This window comes from Malaclemys terrapin, chromosome 5 (genome assembly GCF_027887155.1).
Source record: "Malaclemys terrapin pileata isolate rMalTer1 chromosome 5, rMalTer1.hap1, whole genome shotgun sequence".
Lineage (NCBI taxonomy): Eukaryota > Metazoa > Chordata > Testudines > Emydidae > Malaclemys > Malaclemys terrapin.
In genome coordinates, this window is record NC_071509.1 from 105,901,452 (window position 1) to 105,922,941 (window position 21,490).

General features: G+C 41.1%; 1 protein-coding gene across 1 annotated transcript in view; it reads left to right on the plus strand.

The window, feature by feature from the left end:
• FAT4 (FAT atypical cadherin 4) overlaps positions 1 to 16,866 on the plus strand; it is a 237,847-nt gene extending 220,981 nt beyond the window's left edge. Inside the window, exons 16-17 of the mRNA XM_054030110.1 lie at positions 6,969 to 7,230; positions 13,525 to 16,866. Coding sequence (XP_053886085.1) covers positions 6,969 to 7,230; positions 13,525 to 15,395 — 2,133 coding nt within the window. The 3' untranslated portion in view covers positions 15,396 to 16,866. The remainder of the gene's footprint in view (positions 1 to 6,968; positions 7,231 to 13,524) is intronic.
• The last annotated feature ends 4,624 nt before the right edge of the window (positions 16,867 to 21,490 follow it).

Here is a 21,490-nt window from a genome sequence, read left to right on the forward strand (position 1 = left end):
CCCCCTCTCCCCACCCCGGAGGAGGTCCTGAACCTACCTTAAATCTCTCTTAACCTTCATGATTAAGTCAGCCCACCTATAAAATCCCAAATTGTTTTCCCCATAAGCACAGAATTCATGTCTAGTGGCTGCTCCTGGCTGCCAAAGAGTATAAGAGGGGCATCAGCTGGTCTCAGAGCATGCCCTTCCTGTCATGCCAACACAAAATCGCTTTGTCACCTCCAGGTGAACTAGCCACCTGCCTGTGGGCCCAATGTACAATCCTGTGTCCAGAGATCCACACACCAGCTCTCACAACCCCATTCCTTGCTCCTGAAAATTGGCTTAAAAAGTAAAACTAGCCATTCAGGCCATTGAACTCTGATTCTCAACCAGGGGCTGCATGTACATTTTGTATGCATTTGAATGCCAACACCCAACTGCCTGTACCCTTCTGTCCCCTATTCCCTGTTAGGTAGGGTGACCAGATGTCCAGTTTTTAAAGGACAGGCCCGCATTTAAGCCCTCCTGCAGGTGTCTCGACTTTTTCTTAAAAACAGGCAAATTGTCCCGGATTTTCTGTCTCCCGCCATCAGTACTGGCAGGTCCTGCTGCTCGCTGGATCCCAGCTCGCCAGCCGCCCGCCCACCAGTGGTGAGTGGGGTGTCCAGTGGCTGACAATGGGGGTGAGTGTGCAAGGCCGGAGGTCGGACAAAGCTGCAGTGCTTGGGACCGGCTGATCCTCTTGCTGGTCCATCAGTGCAGCCCCCATTGCCGACCGGCTCTTGGCCAGCAGGGCCCTGCCCTCCATCCCATTTCAAGCTGGCACTGGCTGCGCGCTGCGAGCTGCGGTGGCTGGTGAGTGCAGGCAGGTGCTAGGTGGCTGCTAGTATGTGTCGCCTCTGCTGCCCACGCATCGGCCCTTTATGTGCTCCCCCTCTCGCTCTCCTCTCCCTGCTTTGCCCCTTCACCTTTCCCCAGCCCTGCTGCTCCTCCATATCCCCCTGGCGGGGCACGGCCCACTCCCAGTGCTGTGCAGAGAACCAGCCCCTGGTCAGAGTGCTCAGTTCACCAACAGTCTGGCCAGCAGGCTCCTTCCTTCCCGCACTGCCTCTGGCTGAGCCGGCACCTCGGGAAAGCTCAAGACCCTCCGGCCTGGTGCACTGGCCAGGAGAAGCCAAGCCCTGTGTGTGCCAGAGCCCCACACAGCGCTGGCACGAGGAAGCCTCTCCATCCCTCAGCTAAGTTCTGGAGTGGTGGGGGGAAGCGATTTCCAGCCTGTTCATGTCCTGACCAGGCAGGCTCCACAGCAGCTCCCCAGGCAAGGGCTTAGCACCCTCTTCACCTCCCCCCCTGCCCTGGGTCCTTCCCCCAGGGAGTATGGGGCTGCTCCATCCCCGAGGCACCCTCCTGTGCTGAGCCACCTCTCTGGTCAGGTTCGCTGAAGCCCCTGCAGTGAGGTTCCCTGGCTGTGGTGCACAATGTATCCTTAGGGCTTACCCCATTCTGCCCATGCTGTAGCCAGGGGACAGAAGGAAGCTGGGTTATGTCGGTGGCCAGCAGCTGGAAGGTGTTAACTGCCTTTCAACACTGTGCAGGCAGGAAGGGACAAGCTGCTTCCAGCCGCAGGGGAGCAGGGATTAGGAGGGAAAAGATGAGCTCTGCAAAGACATGGACCAGGTCATCCCTCCCCACCTTCCCCTGTCACTTGAAGCAGCTCCTGTCCCTTCCCTCCCGCACAGTGCCGAAAGGCTGCTACTAGCCACATTCTGGTGTGAATCCTGGCAGAAATCTGGGGAATAGGGGCTTGTGACCCTGCGTGCCCCCCACATGTTGCCTCGGGAACACGAGGCAGCAGGTACAAGGAGAGGAAAGTCTGTCCCGGGGGCCCAGCCAGGCATGGAGGGCAGATATCGCTGGGCAGGGAGGGTTGGACAGGCGGTCACCCCACCCACCATGTGAGAGAGGTGTACGGGAGTGTGGATGTGTCACCTCTCCGTGCATGTGTGTGTGAGACCACTCCCCATGTGAACTATAAAGTCTTAAAGATAAAGTAAATAAAATAATCGAATTACACAGTGTTTCTTTTTAACAGGGGCTCAGTCAACGTGATATTAATTTGAATGTTTGTACTGCATAGTACTGATTGATTGCCATTGAACTCGCCTGAATACAAGTAATTTTACCAGGTGTCCCATATTCAGCATAAGGATATATGGTCACGCTACTGTTGGGTCGCAGATGTCACTGCTCCAATCTTGAATGAGTGCGAGCCAAATGCACTAGTGAAATCCCATCATTGTAGGTCCCATTCTCAAGACCATGACAAGCTGGAATTTTGTGAGGTATCTCCTGTCACATCGAAGAAAGAGAGGCCCATACCTAGGCGGCCTCACTACTGTGTAAGCCCTTAATACCATGACTGGTCAAATCCCTGCCTCACCATCAACTTGCAGCTCTCTGCACTCATCTTGCCATCCCTGATCTGTTTTTGACATCCTCATGGTCCAGATGACCTATTGCTCCCCTCATTTTCCATCCCTAAACTCCAAAGCCCTACCAAAAGTATCCCTTACTGACCCAGGCACCATTCAATGACTCTAAATGCTCCAAAAATATCACCAGGAATGCAGCATTTAACAAGGACACCAGCTGACCGCATTGGCATATCTGATGAAGAACTCAAACTCAAAGAATCTCTATACTGGTGGGTCATTGGGGATCCTCCCTAAGGCCTTTGGATTGAGATCAGCCCACTAACAACCTCCTAACCAGAAATCCACCACAGGATCTGAGTAACCTTTTGTCCTGCAGCAAAATACAGTGCCTGATAAGCGACCAGCAATGGTTGATTATGCCAGCCTACCATGCAATAGTGACAGTACCTGATCTTCAAGAATAGGCCAAATCATAGGCACACCTACTCTCATCTGAAATTGATTAAATCCCCTGAAGCCCCAACATATGTCTTAGGTGCTACAGATATCTGCATTAAACTAAGAGCAGTCATGAGCCATGGTTCCAAAGGGCCATGCCATCTCATCAGGTTCCTTGTTTGCCAAGTCTCAATTTCTGCCCACCAAAGTCTTGGCTATGCTGTTATCAATCCTGGGCATGTGTTTGCAGTAAAACAAATATTATAAGTTAAATACTTCAGGGCAGATATCTCACTGGCCTCATCACACTGAGTGAATTGGAGGACATGTACCATCACCAGGTTGTCATGCCAGAACTGCACTCTCGTTCACGAATCTTTCCTCCAAATCATCACTGCAACTAAAATGGGAAAGAATCATAAAGAAAATACATAGATGTAAAAGAAGAATAAGAAGCTGTTTGTTCAGTAAAGGGAACTCTTAGGATATTAACAGTGCAGCTAGTTGATCATCATATTTTGGATTCTGTTTGGTTTTGCTTAGTGGTTCATGCTTTTCATTATAGCTCATTTGCCAGTCTCACTGCCATTTAAATAAAACCCAGAAATGGGATCCTTCAGAGTGTTATCAGCACAAACCATTTGTTTTGAATTTAGAAATATGGTGTGGTTCAAGGAACTAGGAGCCACATTCTTTCTTCCTGATTGAAGAAGTCACAATCCAGTCTTGTCATTGGAAATTTTATATTTTCTATATGCCAGTATTATGTTATTTATGTGTCTGTTACCATTGGCCACATGGAATTTTAAAGAAAAATAAATAGTCCTTAAGGGTAATAAATCACTAGGGAATGTACTGGTTGTTGGCAGGTAGAAGAATTATATAACATGGCATTAAAATTACAGTTCTGGGTTTAGTATTTCAGTGGGCATTGAAAATGTTGGGTCATATGATGGTTTTTTTCTTCTTTTTGCATAAAAAACAAGTAAAAGGCAAAATCTTCAGTCTCCATTCCACTTCATCTTTAAGACTAAATAACAAAAGTGAAGAACTAATTGAGATATAGCAGAGCGCAAAACTTAACATTAAGTAAAAAACACTTATTCAGTCTAATGAGATTTTTAAGAATACTTTTGAATCTAGCAAGTGGTGTTGATTTTGTTATTACAGTCTATGTGACTGATATTCCAAATGTGGGATTCTTTCATATTGAGGGGTAGTTCAGACATATGCCACCTAGGTTTGCAAGACAAAAGCAACCTTTCTTTTTTTGCAGAGATTTATTAAAGACATTGTAAATCAAACATTTTCTGATACTCTGATTTGCTGTGAAGTTTTCTAAAAAGGTTACATTTACTGCTTTAATTCTATCAGACTTATCAGGTATATCTAGAAAATGAACTTGACGCAAGTGATAAAATGTGCTGGATACATTCTAGTCCTTTGAGCAGTCATTCATTTCAAACTGCTGCCAGGACATGTGCATGTTCTGACAGCTGTGAGGGGGAGCTAATCTATAAGACCCAAACTCTTCAGCCTGATTCATGCATTATTTCTTTCATGAAGGAAGAACAGTCCATGTACTTAACAGTTTCTAGAAACTGGAGCAGTAGCATCCTATTACCCAGTGCTTCACCTCACACTTCTGATCGGCTAAACTTTATTCTTCATGGAAATAACTGTATTATGCTTACGGAACTTCACAAATGCTATCAGTGTCTATACTTCTTCTTCGAGTGCTTGCTCACATTGATTCCATTCTAAGTGTTATGCGCCCACGTGCACAGTTGTTGGAGATTTTTGCCTTAGCGGCATCCATAGGGCCGGCTGTGGCGTCCCCTTGAGTGCTGCGCTCATGCGTCGGTATATCAGGCGCTGCTGGTCCTAAGCCCTCTCAGTTCCTTCTTGCCGGCAACTCCGACAGAGGGGCGGCGGGGTGGGGGGGCGGTAATGGAATGGACATGAGCAACATATCTCAAAGAACAACAGTTTTTTCCTGTGCAGCATTGTAGCCGTGCTGGTCCCACGATATTAGCGAGATAAGTGGGTGAGGTAATATCTTTTATTGGACCAATTGCTGTTGGCGAGAGAGAGAAGCTTTTGAGCTCACACAGGACTGTGTGAAGAGCACAAACCTATCTCAAGCAAAAGCATCCTCTAAACAAGGGAGCGAAAGGAGCAGAATTCTTCATGAAATTTAATAGTACTGTTCCAATCTGTTAACTTGGGAGATACTCACACCCTATAGCAATGGAGACCAGTAAAAAAAACTCTAAAAGAAATCGATATAATTGTATACTGCTGTATCACAGAATACTCAAGCGGATGCATTGTGTGACTTAGAGAATTGCATTGCAAATGCTTTCAGACCCCAACAGAAGAAAAGTTTTTGGACTAATTGACCTCCTGCTATTCCCAGTGACTATTCATTGCCTTACGTGACTTACAGAGCAACTAGATGCATTGTTTCAAAGTAGCAGCCGTGTTAGTCTGTATCCGCAAAAAGAACAGGAGTACTTGTGGCACCCTAGAGACTAACAAATTTATTATGTTCAAATAAATTTGTTAGTCTCTAAGATGCCACAAGTACTCCTGTTCTTTTTGTAGATGCATTGTGTTCTTGAATGAGGTTGTTAGGGCCAAGCCTGTGTTGCATCAGTGTAAATGAGAGAATTTGGCCCTTTATCCTCCAGACTTAGGGCTGAAGTGGAGTGTATGTGAGAAGGGATCTGAATAGAAAAGGAATTGAAAAGGAGAAAATAGCAGTCCAAAAAGTAGAAATGAAGCAAAGAATTACAACTTCATTCACTCCTGCATAATATCCTGTTCTTGCCTGTGGCCCCAATTCAGCAAAGCATTTAAGCACATGCTTAAAGTTTGAGGTATGGCTAATTGCTTTGCTGAAATCCCAATGAAATTACTTGAGAGTCTGGGGTATAATTTTCATAGATGATGAAAATGCCTTCAGTCAAATGTAGTGGCCCTTCATCCACCAGGATTCCCAAATTTGGACTAATTTTACAGACTGGATAAGGAGACTCTGTTCTTCTAAGTTATTAATATTAGTTTCCAGTGCTACCCATGATGTGACAGACACTTTCTAAATATAAGATAACCACTGGCCTTGCTCCAAAAAAAACCTTTATTCTCAAATAAATAAATTAAAAAAATCAGAGAGAAGAGAAGGTGGGCAGGAGAAATGGCAACAGCTAACAGTAGGGTCCCCTCGCCACTCTGCCAGTGGTGCCAGCTCTCTGCCCCATTTGTCCACTTCTCTCACAACCATTTTAGTCCCTTTTTTCCATATCTCCCTCTGAGTTTGGGACATCCTCCCTAAACCACCACTGTCTTTTAATTCAAACCTATCCCTGATGCCCACAAGAAGCAAGTCAGAAAATATTAGTATTGAGACTAGGAAATTTGAGCTATCTAATTATGCATGTGTCTAAACTGAGTAATCAGATGATTTTGTTGCTTTTTCCTCATCCCATTCGCTCCTAGCTGATTGTTACCCTTACTTGCTGTCATAATGAAAACTAGATGCATGCTCTTTGGGGCAAGGGAAGTGTCTGTTTGTTCTGAAAAGCACCTTGCCACTTATAATAAAAAAGGAGGCACTTGACTATGCTTACGCAAAATCATGTTTTGTTCAATGGACCTCAGAGCATTTGATCCATGGACTTCTAAGGGAATATCAGTGAGACATCAATCAGTTTGGCAAAGACAAACATTTTTTCAAGGAAAAGTTGTTCACCATTTTGAATTTCTTCAGCAAGAACATATAAGATACTACTGACTATATCCAACTATCTTACTTGTACCAGAAATGATGTAGTGCCCATATCACATGTCTTCTCTGTATATTAATGCAAAATAGTCTGGTTTTAAAAGAAAAAAAAGGTGGAATCTAAAGGCAAATTCAGGCGGCTTCATACATTAGGGGCATTTATCTGTGTGACTAAAATGGTCATTGCTTTCCCCCCCTTCATTTATAACGGTTAAATGATTTGGGTTATAATGATCAAATGGTACCCTGAGACATTGTGTTTTATTTCTGGTGCATTGTTGTAATTTTAATAATATATCATTTGCTTTTTTCCAATGTCTTTATAGATAAAGAGTGGCAAGGTGCATTACACATCTGATGCTGGAGTTGCTGGGAAAGTGGAGAGGAATATTCCTGAAGTTTACACTGCAGATGGTCAGTGGCATTCCCTCCTTATTGAAAAGAATGGATCTGCCACTGTTCTATCCATTGACAAGACCTACAGCAGAGAGATTCTCCATGTCACACAAGACTTTGGAGGACTTAATGTTCTTACAGTTTCTTTGGGAGGAATCCCACCAAGCCACACTCCCAGAAGCACAGAGACAGGTAAAAAAGAGAATGCTCGTACACATACACATATGTATATATCTTTTAAAAACATCATCCTGACATGAGTGAATGATGTAGATATGAAACACTGGTCAATTTACACCTGGAACCTCAAGTAGGGGGTCCCATTTACTAAATATTTTTTAAAAATATTGTAGGGATTATTACTAGGCCAAATCCTACAGACCCTGAATCAGGAAAACTTCCATTTCAAATCGATGACAGTTTCTCTTGAGTAGGACTGCAAGATTTGTCCTTTTATTGTTGTATTTTTTAATTTGTTTTATTTTTCAAAGGAATGTGTTTAGTTTTTGAAGGATCAAAAATGCAGAATACTGTTTGACAGTATATGTCATTGCCATATTTCTCTTTGTGTCTCTTTAATCTGAGGCAGTGAATAAATCATATTATTTTCCTAATATCAGTTTAAATAGTCTTACTTTAGCCCAAATGTTACAAATCCAGGCAAATGTTTTACCCAGGTAAATGAGAATTTTGCTTGAGTAGAGGTTTGGTAAGAACTGCAGTATTTGGCCTGTCATTAATGTGATTACAATGATTTCTGCAATTCCAACTTCCTTCTGCCTTATACTGCTGTCAGAAATAAATCCTCCTCTTTCTTCATCTGAGAAACAGAAACTAAGTGCAATAAGAAACACCCACTGAATAATGTAAAACTGCTTAGAATAGATCAGTTCCCTTAGAGAGTTAAAGTCTCAATATAAGACTCTGAAAACAAAACTAGTCAACTTTTTAGCTGATATTCTGCTTATGATAAGAAAAGATAGACATGATTTTTAACTGCAGACTGTGAGCTATGTTAGGCAGAGCAGACATATGTTTAAAAATCAATCTTCATATTGAAAACCTGACTAACTCAAAGGATTATCACCAAATAAAGTAATTTGACGGTTGAAAGTTAACACTTCACATTTTTGACAATATCCAATATAAACAATGACTTCCACTCATGGTGAGTTGATGCAAGATGTGATGTGAAATTGCATGCATGCCATATCTGACCCTGTCCTTTTTTACATATGTATTTTATGCCCAAACTACAGTCTATGCATTAAAAAATAGAGACATTTGTAGCAAAGCAGGAATAAAATAAAATGAGGACAGTAACTCCTAACACATTGACTGATGGAGAAATAAATGAATTATGAGAGTCTGGCTTGCATTAGGAATGCACAGTCCAAAATCTTTTTCATATTTTTTTAATATTGGATTACACTGTGTATGACTTACCAAAGATTTACAAAGGGGAGATATAAAACTCTGTGTGAACTCAGATGTTTGAAAATATCTGAAGTACTAGGAGAGGCAGACAAAAACATACATGGGGGCAGTCTAATATTATAAATCCAATATTGTAAATCCAATAATGCACTCAAACCCAAGTATACCTGACAAAATCACAATTGCTGCAGATCATATGTCTAGTAGAAAGAGACCACCAGGAATGAAGCAAGCAAATCCTCTATTTTACTTGGTTCCCAACCTGAACCTAAATCCTCATTTTCCCCTTTATTCAGAAATATAAAAATAGGCGAAAATGAATATTAGAGCAATAATGAAAGAAAACACAGCTCTTTCACAAAAGAAACCTATCACTGCCATGGCATAGGAAGAGTATATGTGTAAAACTTGGCAGTATCCTTAATACAATAGAGACAATACAATAGAGACTCGCATCTCTGATCACAACATATTTGACATTGAAAATAGCTACTCTCTCATTTCTGACATCAGAGTGTGTTCAGTCTTTAAAATAGTATCCTTTGAAATCTAAAGTCAGTCCTGCCATCCAGTGTGCCTTGACTAAATCTGCCATTTCATAGCAGAGTCAATATTAATACCATTTATCTCTATGCTAGGCATCTTTAAAGAGTCCTTCACAATTTATAGCGATGTTAGTATAAATACTTGCAATCTATCACCTCCAACCATAATATTTAGACTTGTTGAAACTTTCTCATACATCAGTAATGAATGAAATGTTTACTCCTCTTTTATTGTTTGTAATTTAAAACTGCTATATTTCATCGTTCGATTGGCACACATATTTTTTTATTTCTTTCTCAAGCATTTTTATTATATTCTATAAGATGCAGTTAGTTTTGAATAGCTTCCTGCAAACAAGCCATCACAATGATGGATTCTAGTGACAATCAATCCTAAGGAGAAAAGGAAGGTTTTAAAGTGAGATATAAAGTTTTGCTGTGACTCAGGCTATGGCTGCACTATACAGCAAATAGCGTGACTGCTATTTGTCGGCAAGAGAGAGGTCTCCTGCCGACAAAAAAATTCCACTCCCCACGAGCGGCAGCAGCTTTGTCAGCAGGAGAGTGCTCGTGCCGACAATGAGCTGTTCACACCAGTGCTTTTCATTGGTAAAACTTTAGTTGTTTGGGGAAGTGTTTTTTTAACACCCCTGAACGACAAAAGTTTTGCCGATGAAGTGCCAGTGTAGACATACCCTCAGTGACTTAGAGTTGAGGAGAGAGTTCCAGATAGATACTAGTGAAAGAAGTATCCTCCCATCACTCTCTAACTACTGAAAGCTTCAGGGAGGAGACCAAGAGGAAGCTAATATTGGAGCTGTAGAATAAGTATATAGCTGGATATTCAGAGCCAAATTTTCAGACTTGTGCACGCACATAATCGGTGTGTATTAAAACAACTGTGTGTGCATTCACAGTAATTGGGAGTGTAAATTATGGATTTGGTTGTCTCAAATAGCCATAGCATGGAGTAAAGTTCAATGCAAAGCTTCACTGCCCCAAGGATCTGCTGGAAAGGACTGTGTCTCAGGGAAGCACAATCCCTCACTGAACTCCTATGTGCACAGAGGAAGAGTGCCACTTGCTCCCCACTACTCTGCTTTTGGGGGGATTTGCTTCCTTGAAGACACAACAACCAGAGATAATTTAGCCCTATCTGCTTTCACAATTCTGAAAACCTGGGTCACAGTTAAGAGATGGTGTTAGACCCAAACCATGTTAGTTTCAGAGACATGAAGCCATGAACATACTGCTTCCTAAAGCAATAGAGGTGAGGACTCTGGCTATAGCACATTTACAGTCTAAAGAGTGGGACATTAGAAAAACTACAGAAAAATGAATTGTATTAGACATCCAGGAATTTGTTAAGCCATGAATAAGGACTTCAGCAAAGCCAGGGTCAAGGTAAGGGTGATAGGCAGATTTAGAGATAAGGGAAAAGTCAGAGGGAAAAGAAGATTTGAGATCATGGATGACATGAAGATGTGTGGCTTTAGGAATAACCTCTGTTATAAATTAAGGCTGTAGAGTGAACACATGCTGAAATTCCTTTTGGGGACTTTAAATACTGATTGTCTGAACTATGCTCATGCATATTTTTTACCAGGGAGTGAATTTATAAATTTGATTTCAGTCCAGTATTTTAGCATATATGCATTCCTGGCAAGATTATGGATGGTTTCCATGTAAAGTCATTTGACATAGGAGCCCCAATCACATCACCAAATCCATTATCAGATTACAGACCCCATTCGTTAAAGAGGTGGTTAACATAGAAGTTATATGTGTAGAAAATGTATGCTTCCCCAAAATTCAGCCGCCCACTGATTACTCAGTACTTTAGCATAATAATTCTGTTTCCATAGAAAGCAAAATTAGAATAAAGATCTGAAAATATAACCCTTAAACAGCATCTTGATGGGTCACACCACAGTTTAGAGACTCAGGCTACAGTCACAAAAATATTCATTTGTACTTCAAAGCTCACATCTAATCTTGTCACCAGATGACAGAAATGTGTATGTTTGCAAATGCCTTTTTTTAATCTGAATCTTTTTTTCCTCTTGGTATGAGCTTTATTTCCAAGCTAAAAAGCTTGCGGCAGATGATTCCCAAGCCGAAAATGGGTCATGTGCTATACAATGTATGTTTATTTTACATTTAAAAACTCTTAAAAACTGAATTCAAATATTCAAACTTGGGTGCCTCCACCTCCATATTTAGGCACCTAGATAAAACTGGCCTGATTTTTCAGACATACTGAAGGCACTGGGGACTGTGGGATGATCAGTGTTTTTCTTTGCTTCTGAAAAAAAAAAAAAAGGGCCATTTATTTCAGCACGAGATACCTACACCTGGGATGCAGGTTTGAAAATTTTGACCTAAGCATGTTTTTGTAAACCTAGGGTTTTGATTAATAAAACCTTAAGCTCTCTTAAACCCCTTATTTAGCAGACTTTAAAAAAAGCCTTTTGCAAGATGTTTTGAAATCATTTATTAAGTCTCTATTCAAAGAGAATAATGTTCAGATAAATTATTTAACTGCTTGCTTGTCATTATCTTCCATCCCTTTCTGCACACAGTATGCGAAAAATATTTATTTTTAAAAAATACCATTAACAGTGTCTAGTAAATGTTGTGCTAGAAGTTCTTTAGAATGATCCTTCTTTATTTAACCTTGCTCTTGCTCCTTATCACTTTCTCAAAGCAGGTTTCCATGCTTGCTCCATTTGCAGTGATAGTGAGATTTTATCAAAAAGTTTATGAGCAAATGACTCATTAAATACTGCAGGCAAATAACTACCAACAGAAAGTAAGTTCTTAAAATTTGAGACTAAACCTGAGAAGGCACTGGACCCAATTCTTATGTCAATTATACTGATGCAAAGCTGCAGTAACTCCAGTGAATTCAGTGAATTACTCCAGATTTATATTAGGGCATAGCTACACTTGCAGATGTAGAGCGCTGTGAGTTAAACCTGCCTTCGGAGAGCGCAGTAGGGAAAGCGCTGCAGTCTGTCCACACTGACAGCTGCTTGCGCACTGGCGTGGCCACATTTGCGGCACTTGCAGCTGCAACACCTCGTCCACACTGACGCCTGGGCGTTGTAGCCAAAGAGCAGCAAACGTTATTCCTCTCGCCGAGGTGGAGTACCAGGAGCGCTCTAGCTGCGGAGTCAGAGTGCTCTACGTGCCTTGCCAGTGTGGATGGGGAGTGAGCTAGTGCGCCCGGGGCTGCTTTAATGTGCTGTAACTCACAAGAGTAGACAAGGCCTTAGTGTAACTGCGGGCTTGGCTACACTTGCGAGTTACAGTGCAATAAAGGAGCCTCGGGCGCCCTAGCTCACTACCCGTCCGTGCTGGCAAGGCACATAGAGCGCTCTGACTCCATGGCTACAGAGCTGCTGGTACTCCACCTCAGCAAGTGGAATAACGTTTGCTGGAGCGCCCCCGCTGGAGCGCCAGTCTGGACAAGATGTTGCATTACTGTGCTCTGATCACCCTCTGGAAACGTCCATAATCACCTTAAATCAAGTGGCCACTCTTGCCATTGTTTTGTAATCACTGCAGGAATGTGGATATGCCCTTTGAAAGCTCCGTTTCTGACAGCCGGCATGCTTATCTGTCCCGAGACAAAGCAACTATTACTGTGGAATGCTGTGTCTGAGAGAGAGAGAGGTGGGGTGGGTGGGGAAGGGGAGTCTGTTGCTGTCTGAACTTAAAAGACAGCATGCTGACATGCTCTCAGCCCCCCCAAAACCCACTCTCTCTCCTTCCACATACACACAACACACTCTCTGTCACACTCCACCCAACCCCACCATTTGAAAAGCATGTTGCAGCCACTTGCATGCTGGGATAGTTACCACAATGCACTGCTCTCTGTGGCCGTTGCAAGAGCTGCTAATGTGGTCACACCAGTGCGCTTTCAGCTGTCAGAGTGGACAGATTGTAGCGTTTTCCCTACTGCGCTCTACAAAGGCTGATTTAACTCAAAGCGTTCTACATCTGCAAGTATAGCCATGCCCTGAGATAATTATCTGTTCACCTAAAGAAACACAAAATATTTTTAAAGCTGAAATTATTGGGACACATTATGCCCTCGGTCACACCCCTGCAATGGCACTGAAATCAGTAAGGTTTCATGAGTGTAATTAAGAGCATAACTTGGCCTACTAATTTACACTTGCAGGAGACGCTGCATATTGATTAAAGCTACTTCAGTAAATAGAGATTATTTTATTCTTGGGTTATCCAAAATGCTGCTTTTAATGTTGGTCCTTTACAAAACTACAGGAACAGTTGCATTGTAAGGGTTGAGTATGCACTGTATTATTAATAATGTAGATCTTTCTTGGCACTTTTCTACAAATCATACAAATCACCTTGCATATTGTGACTATTCTGCGAGATTCCTTTTTGACACTGAACATTGGTATTTTGTTTTGACTGCATAGACTCTCTATCTTGAGGTGCCAAAGTGACTGTTGTTCTTTCTCCCTAGGTTTTGATGGCTGTTTTGCCTATGTGAAGTACCGTGGAGAAAGCCTTCCTTTCAGTGGAAAGCACAGCATTGCTACCATATCCAAAACGGACCCCTTTGTGAAGATTGGCTGCCGAGGTCCCAACATTTGTGCCAGCAGTCCCTGCTGGGGTGAATTAATGTGCATTCACCAGTGGTATGCATATAAATGTGTCCCTCCAGGAGCCTGTGCCTCCAACCCTTGCCAGAATGGTGGCAGCTGTGAACCTGGTGCGCATTCTGGATTTACCTGCAGCTGTCCTGAATCATACACAGGAAGAACATGTGAGACGGTAGTGGCTTGTCTTGGTATCCTGTGTGCCCAGGGACATGTGTGCAAGGGTGGAATCAATGGAGGACACATTTGCATCCCTCACCCTCACCAAGCCGAGCTCTCTCTGCCACTCTGGGCTGTTCCTGCTATTGTTGGCAGTTGTGCTACAGTTCTTGCCCTGCTTGTACTTAGCCTGATCCTTTGTAATCAGTGCAGGAGAAAAAAGACAAAAGTGCCAAAGGAGGAGAGGAAAACAAAGGAAAAGAAGAAAAAAGGGAGTGAGAATGTTGCATTTGATGATCCTGACAACATTCCGCCCTATGGCGATGACATGACTGTCAGGAAGCAGCCTGAAGGGAACCCTAAACCTGATATAATTGAAAGAGAAAACCCTTATCTCATCTATGATGAGACAGACATACCCCATAATACAGAGACTATACCCAGTGCCCCTCTGGCTTCCCCTGAACCTGAGATAGAGCACTATGACATTGAAAATGCAAGCAGCATTGCTCCTTCAGACGCAGACATCATTCAGCACTACAAGCAGTTCCGGAGTCACACGCCCAAATTCTCTATCCAGAGGCATAGCCCACTAGGCTTTGCCAGGCAGTCCCCAATGCCACTGGGAGCAAGCAGCTTGACTTATCAACCTTCATACAGTCAGGGACTAAGGACAACTTCCTTAAGCCACTCTGCATGCCCTACTCCCAACCCTTTGTCTCGTCACAGCCCCGCTCCATTCTCCAAGTCATCAGCTTTCTACAGAAACAGTCCAGCAAGGGAACTTCATCTGTCAATAAGAGAAGGGAGTCCTTTGGAGATGCACAATGATGTCTGCCAGCCTGGCATTTTTAACTATGCCACTAGACTAGGGAGAAGAAGTAAGAGTCCCCAGACCATGGCAACTCATGGTTCCAGACCAGGAAGTCGCCTAAAGCAACCAATAGGACAGATTCCTCTGGAGACTGCTCCTCCTGTAGGACTCTCTATTGAAGAGGTGGAGAGACTTAACACTCCTCGCCCTAGAAATCCAAGCATCTGTAGTGCTGATCACGGAAGGTCTTCTTCAGAGGAGGACTGCAGAAGGCCACTGTCAAGAACAAGGAATCCAGCTGATGGTATTCCAGCTCCAGAATCATCATCTGATAGTGACTCCCATGAGTCTTTCACTTGCTCAGAAATGGAGTATGATAGAGACAAGCCTATGGTGTACACATCCAGAATGCCCAAATTATCTCAAGTCAATGAGTCAGATGCAGATGATGAAGACAATTATGGTGCTAGGCTGAAGCCTAGGAGGTACCCTGGCCGGAGAGCTGAGGGTGGGCCTGTGGGTGCACAAGCAACAACATCTAATATTGCTGAGAACACATTGCCCATAAAGCTTGGACAGCAAACTGGAAATTTCAACTGGGACAACCTTTTGAACTGGGGTCCAGGCTTTGGACATTATGTAGATGTTTTTAAAGATTTAGCATCACTCCCAGAAAAAGCAGCAGCAAACACAAATGAAGAAAGCAAAGGTGGTACAACAAAGCCCGTTTCCAAAGATGGGGAAGCAGAACAATATGTATAGACCTCATATACTGGCATTGTCAAAATGCAAAATCATGGAACAGTGAAACCATTGTATGGTTGTAGATAAGTGAAAGTCAGCATTTTAAGCCCAGGCCAGTGTGGTTGGAGGAGACTTTTAAAAATAATAACCATTATGCTGCTGAAACAGACTTAAAACATTTTTAATTTAATTATGCTTGGGTGAATTTATTTCTCCTGCATGCATTGTATTTTAAAAACAAGACATTCAGCATGCAGCATTTGAAAAGGGTTTCCTATTTACCATTGTTTGGTTTGTGATTTTTAAATTAATAATGCTTTGATCTGAAAATAAGCTCAGATGTTTTTATTGTGGGAGTGTGTGTATTGTCTACAACTTAATAACTTGTTTTGCAATGCAAGAGTATTGAGGATTTTATTTCCCTTGAGAGACACATGGAAGAAGGAGGGTGAATGAAGGAATTACACTATTAGAGTCTCTCAGAAAATGTATTTACCATATCCTGCAATTCCTCTATGTGTAAACTTTAAGGAAGAAATAAGTTTGAGTAATTGCTGGCAAAAGTGCCGTAAGTTTCATCCATACAAGAGGTGCTAGAAGCGGCTCAACCTGTCCAGCACTTTAGGATTTTTTTTCATTGACAAAGTTGTGTGAGAGCTTCTGAATCACTATGAAATATTTTTGGATGCTTATCCCCCACCTCTGCACTCCTCCCAGTGCTTTTCCCTGGCATGAAATTATTGGAAGTTGTCAGATCAAACAGATAGTATAGTCTACAGAGGCAGCATGTTCTAATGGATTGCAACCAGACTAGATACTAGGAGCTCCTGCATTCTAATCTCAGCTCAGCCACGGGTCAGTCATTCAGTCTGTCAAAGTTTCAGCTGTCCCATCTGTACAATGGGGGCATGATGATAATAATACTTACTTGCCTTCCTCACAGGGGTATTGTGAGGATTCATTAGCTAACATCTGTAAAGTGCTTAGATGTCATAATCAGTGATATAATTATTATCAAAGCACTGCCTAGCCCACGTGACCTTGGAGGGGCATTTTCTGCATTACATAATTTTCTGAGACAGAAACTTTTGAAGAATTATTTATTGTATAAAACTTACTGCACTCTAGCATTGTGGAGCTGATATGAGAGAAAACTCCTGGTAGACTGACTTACAATAGCTTATTGTTTGTTCTGAATCCCCTAAAATGTATAGGCTAAATAGAAATTCACAGAACCCTTCATGTGTTCCTGCAGAACTGAAGATCCTATTGTACTGTGTAAAGACTTTTTTTTTTACCTAAACTGTGTTTTTGATATCAATATTTTCCTATGCTGAATAGTTTTCTTACTTTCAGGGAAGGTAAGAAAAATACTTTTTTTTTACATTTGTTACTTATGTAACATCCATATTTTTCACCTTTTGATAAATTTGTAACATACTGTATGCTTTCTACTTGTAAATGCCAATAATAGAATTAAAATATTTATTTAAAAAGTGTAGCACATATCATTGAAAATACTTCTTATTTGTTACTCTCTTTTTGTTTTCATCCCTTGATATTCTTTTTACCAGTTCCTCCATGGCATATGGTCTTTAAGAATAGTATTGTTGACCTCAAACATATGCACAGAGCTCTGTCATGGTGAATAACACGTTAATTCATCTCCACTAAATATTGAGCTATTCCTTTTATTCTGCAGTTTTCATATCTGTGGTGTAATGTCAACCAGGCACAGAACATAAATAATGGGTTAAACTGGCTTTCTATAGTGCTGCGGGGAGCACAGTGAAAGGTGTCACACACATTTGTTGTGTGGAAGAAATTCATCACAATATAGTCAGTCAGCACAAGACCTATGCACCACCTTAAGTCCCGCTTAAGTTTTGTGCTGTGCCTTTTGCAATGGGGTGCATTTCAACCAGTGTGAGTGTGATTCGCCTCACATGCCGTTATCTCCTTCTGGCATTACAGGAGTGGTATTAATGTTTTCAGAAAGGAGAGGCATTCATCTTTTCTAGGGAGATGGAAAGCATGAAGGGTGGTATCCTTAAGGCTTGGAGAGAGGTTCAAAAGAATCCTCTCTCCTTGAATAAAAAAATCTGCTTTCCACCACATATGCATTTAGACAGATTTCTATTAATAATTTAATGTCCATTTTACATGGTGGTGTACTACTTTGGGGGTATATCGGTAATAAATAGTTATATATCTTTATACACACTCATCCATGATTTCCATCTTCATTCAAGTCCCAACCTTTCTGAAGTGTCGGCAATAGGAGTGTAAGAAAAAGAAGAATCTTTGGGAAAGTGTTTTTACTGTGCATGAAGATGGAGTGAATGATTTGTCAGGATGGACTAGTTATCTCTTTCTTTTCTTTGGAGAACTTAAGCAAATGATAAATAGTTACATACAAAGAATAACAGCTAAAGTTTTCTTATGCATTACTGTATTTGTTTTAGATTTATTGGCCATCTTGTGTCTGATCTGACAAAGGAGACTTAACACACTCTTTTGGCTAAATACGCTGCTGTTTTCAAGTTGTCGCCCAACAATCAGAGCACTCAGCAGAAGATAACAGGCCAGAACAGTACACATTTGTATATAAGTAGTTACATCTGAAATAACAGGAGATCCACAAATTATTTCTCAGTCTGAAAACTTTCTGTAATTAAACATCTGTCAAAAAGCTGCGTGCTTGGTTTGAGTATTATCCTCTAATACTGACTGTACCAGATGCAAGCAGTGATTTTAACAACACATGAAAGCTTCAGTGAACAAAATCTTTTGAAATTAACACTAAACATATTGAGATTTGCATTATACCAGTTAAAAACTCTGAGATTATCAGTTTATTTTGTTACAGGGAAATAATATACAATGTGGGTTTACTCTACATTGATGGCATTCCTTTAATGTGGCTTCAGTCTACACATTTGGAGTACATTAATCTAAGCTCCCTTTTCATATTGTCTGTGATCAACCAAAAATATATTTCATTGTTTACTGATTTCTTTGTGATTCCCTGTTTCTGATCCTCAGATAAAAGCAAGTAGATGTTTATGATGCCTCATCCCTCAATAAAATTTCATTCACATAACTAGATATTCTCCCCAAGTCCTAGAGTACACTCAAATCCTCTGATTGAGGAAACGGGAACCTCAAACATACACACATATATGCTGCTGAATATTAAAAATAACTTGCACAAGAATAGTTTTTCTGTATGCTCATGTCCACCAGTCTAAACTGATAAGGTGCAACTCCTTCTGTAGATTTGATTTAACAGGCTGTAGCCAGTCACTTCAGACTGGTGGGCTGAAGAAGCAGAAAACACCTTTTAAGGTAAAATTCTGCTTTTTCATGACATGTTCTAAAATATCCTCATCTCTGAGACAATCACTCTGTTTTATTATACAGGTAGAAAATCCATATTCATATTATATTATGCTACTGATTTATGAGCAGAATTGAACTGATATTACTGGAGAGTTTTGCATAGAAATCTGTAGCACATTGTAGCCAAGTCATAGATAATTGAATGGAAACAAAATAATTTCCACCATTGTACATTCCCTTTCACATCTTAAAAATCCAAAGCCAGGATCCTTTAAGCACTTACGTTTGTCATTAACTTTACATGCAGGAGCAATTCCATTGAAATCAATGGGATTAAACCATATGTAAAGTTATGCACTTGCTTACATGCTTGCAGAATTTGGGGCCTGATTATGCCCTATTGATGTCAGTGGACATTGCATGCATGTAACTTAGGGTAAAATTGGACTCCAAATATTCCAGTTAAGAATTTTTTTGATCAAAAGGAGCTTTTCCCTCAGATGTATTGCTCTAACTCATCTTCTAAATGACTGAAAATAAAATTTTAAAAATCTTTTTCAAATCATCCATATTCAAAATGACTGTCACATTGAAATACGTGATAGTGTAAAGGCCGGGAAATTAGATGATAGGATGTCACAGCTCACATTGTGGAAATACTGTATCTATATTATCCCACCACACATTTCTTGGAATAAGAATTCTGACAGTGAAAAGGCCTTAATATATAACTCCAGGATAAGCCTTAGGATTCTATACAAAATCAACAGGGATGAGAAAAACACCACCCAACTTTCCAAAACAAAGCAAAATGGAAACATATGTATGTTAGTAGTGCTTACTCCCTAATTATTCTCACTGAGCTATCAGGGCTTCCTTATCTGTTTCTTTGGTGTTTTCTTCTTTTTCTTTTTCTAGATGCATATAAAGGAAACTCAGTGAAGGGAAAACGCTGCCCTTGCTGTTCATTCTGTGCTCATGTTGTGTACGTGGTTTCCCTTTTCTCCAAGAGCCTCAGGTAATGCAATACATTCAGCAGACTAGATTGTGATTTAGACAATATGCTTGCACAAGAGAGCAATGGGGAGTTTGAAATTATCTTTAATTTTATTAATATTTTTAAATGTTAAAAATCAAAATGAAATATTTTGGGGTGAAAATATTTTGTTCAACATGAAAAAAAAATAAAAAATTATTTTGGAAATGCCTATGAACCAAAAATCCATTATTCTTGAGAACAGAAGAAATATATACTTGAGAACAGACCATAACTGAGGGTACAGAACTGAATTCACATCTTGGTCAAGGAATTCTATGTGTAACTCTTAATAATAAAGGCAGGGTTGTACAGGTCCTGCACCTATACATTCCCCTATCAGTGTAAGGAAAGGGATGGGCGGAGAGCATATTGGAGCTCTGCTCTGCTACACCAATTATCCACTGACATGGAGTCTGGTGAGGACCCTCCCATCAGTTGTGCAACTTCGAACTGTCCAGCAGCAGTTCTAAGTGGCATCAGGGCTGGTGATGGCCCTCAAAATCGTGGAGCTGTCACCAGGCCCTGACGTCCTTCCCTGTCCCTCTCCTGCACTAAATGGAGCTGTGGCATAGTACAGCATCCAACCTTTAATCCTAATTCTTCTGTAACCAGTACAACCTTTGGCCTGACCATCAGCTGGTATAAATTGGCATAGCACCATAGACTTTAATGAAGTTATGCCAGTTTACACCACTTCAGGAACTGGCTCTTTATTTCTTTTTCTTATGTAGACCTTGTTCAAATCTAAAGTCAGCTGCAGAGGGGAAAGGCTCCAGCAGCTGAGGGGCAGCAAGAAACTACGTGGCTAAAAATAGCAGTATAGATGGGGAGGCACAGCTTGGGCGACTAGAGAGCATGTAGGGTATGTACTCGGGTACATACCCAGACCTTCAGACATGTCTGTACTCTGCTCACCTAAACCATGCCTCACCAGCTACACTGCAACTTAAGCCCATGTATGTTTGAGTACAAACTCTACACACAGCTGAAATAAGCATGACGTAAAGAAGTAGCCTTAGATTCAAAACTCATTTGCTTTGTTAAAACATTTGAGGGAAACCCCTCTAATATTCTTTTGGAAAACTACAGAAGATTTAAAAAAAATGCAGCTTCAGCTCTGTAGGAGATTAGGCAGAGAAAGAGAAATTGGGTTAAGGAGAGAGATGGGAAAGAAAAGAAAAGAAAACTGAGGGCAGAAGAAAGTGAACAGGGAGAGAACTATCTCTTCTTCCTCATGCTAATACCTTATTTTTTCCCTGTTCAACCTTCTACCCTTTCCTATATCCATGTTTACATTAATTCAGTGATGGATAACTACTGTTCTCTAGAACTAATTGACCAGCCCTTGTTATCCTGAATTAGTCCTTTTGCAAACAGTACTTACTGTCAATGACTGACAACCTGGGCTGCTTCTGGAGATGTCAGTTAACACAATATTCCTCTTCTTGGAGTTTAGAAACTTCAGATACTTGTATTTGATTAGATTACATTATATCCTTTCTGAACCCCATCTTTCTTATCAATTTGCCAAGCTATACATATTTAGGGTTGTTGTGTTTTTTATTGCCTAAACCTTTATAATTTTTTTCTGGATCCTTTCTAAGTTTTATCATCTACTAATATTCATGTGTCTAGCACGAAATACAGTATTGTAAAGTTAAATTGTGTGTGTGTGTACCATCCTCTTGGAAGTAGATCTATGCAAGGAGAAGAATCTCAACAAAATCTCTCT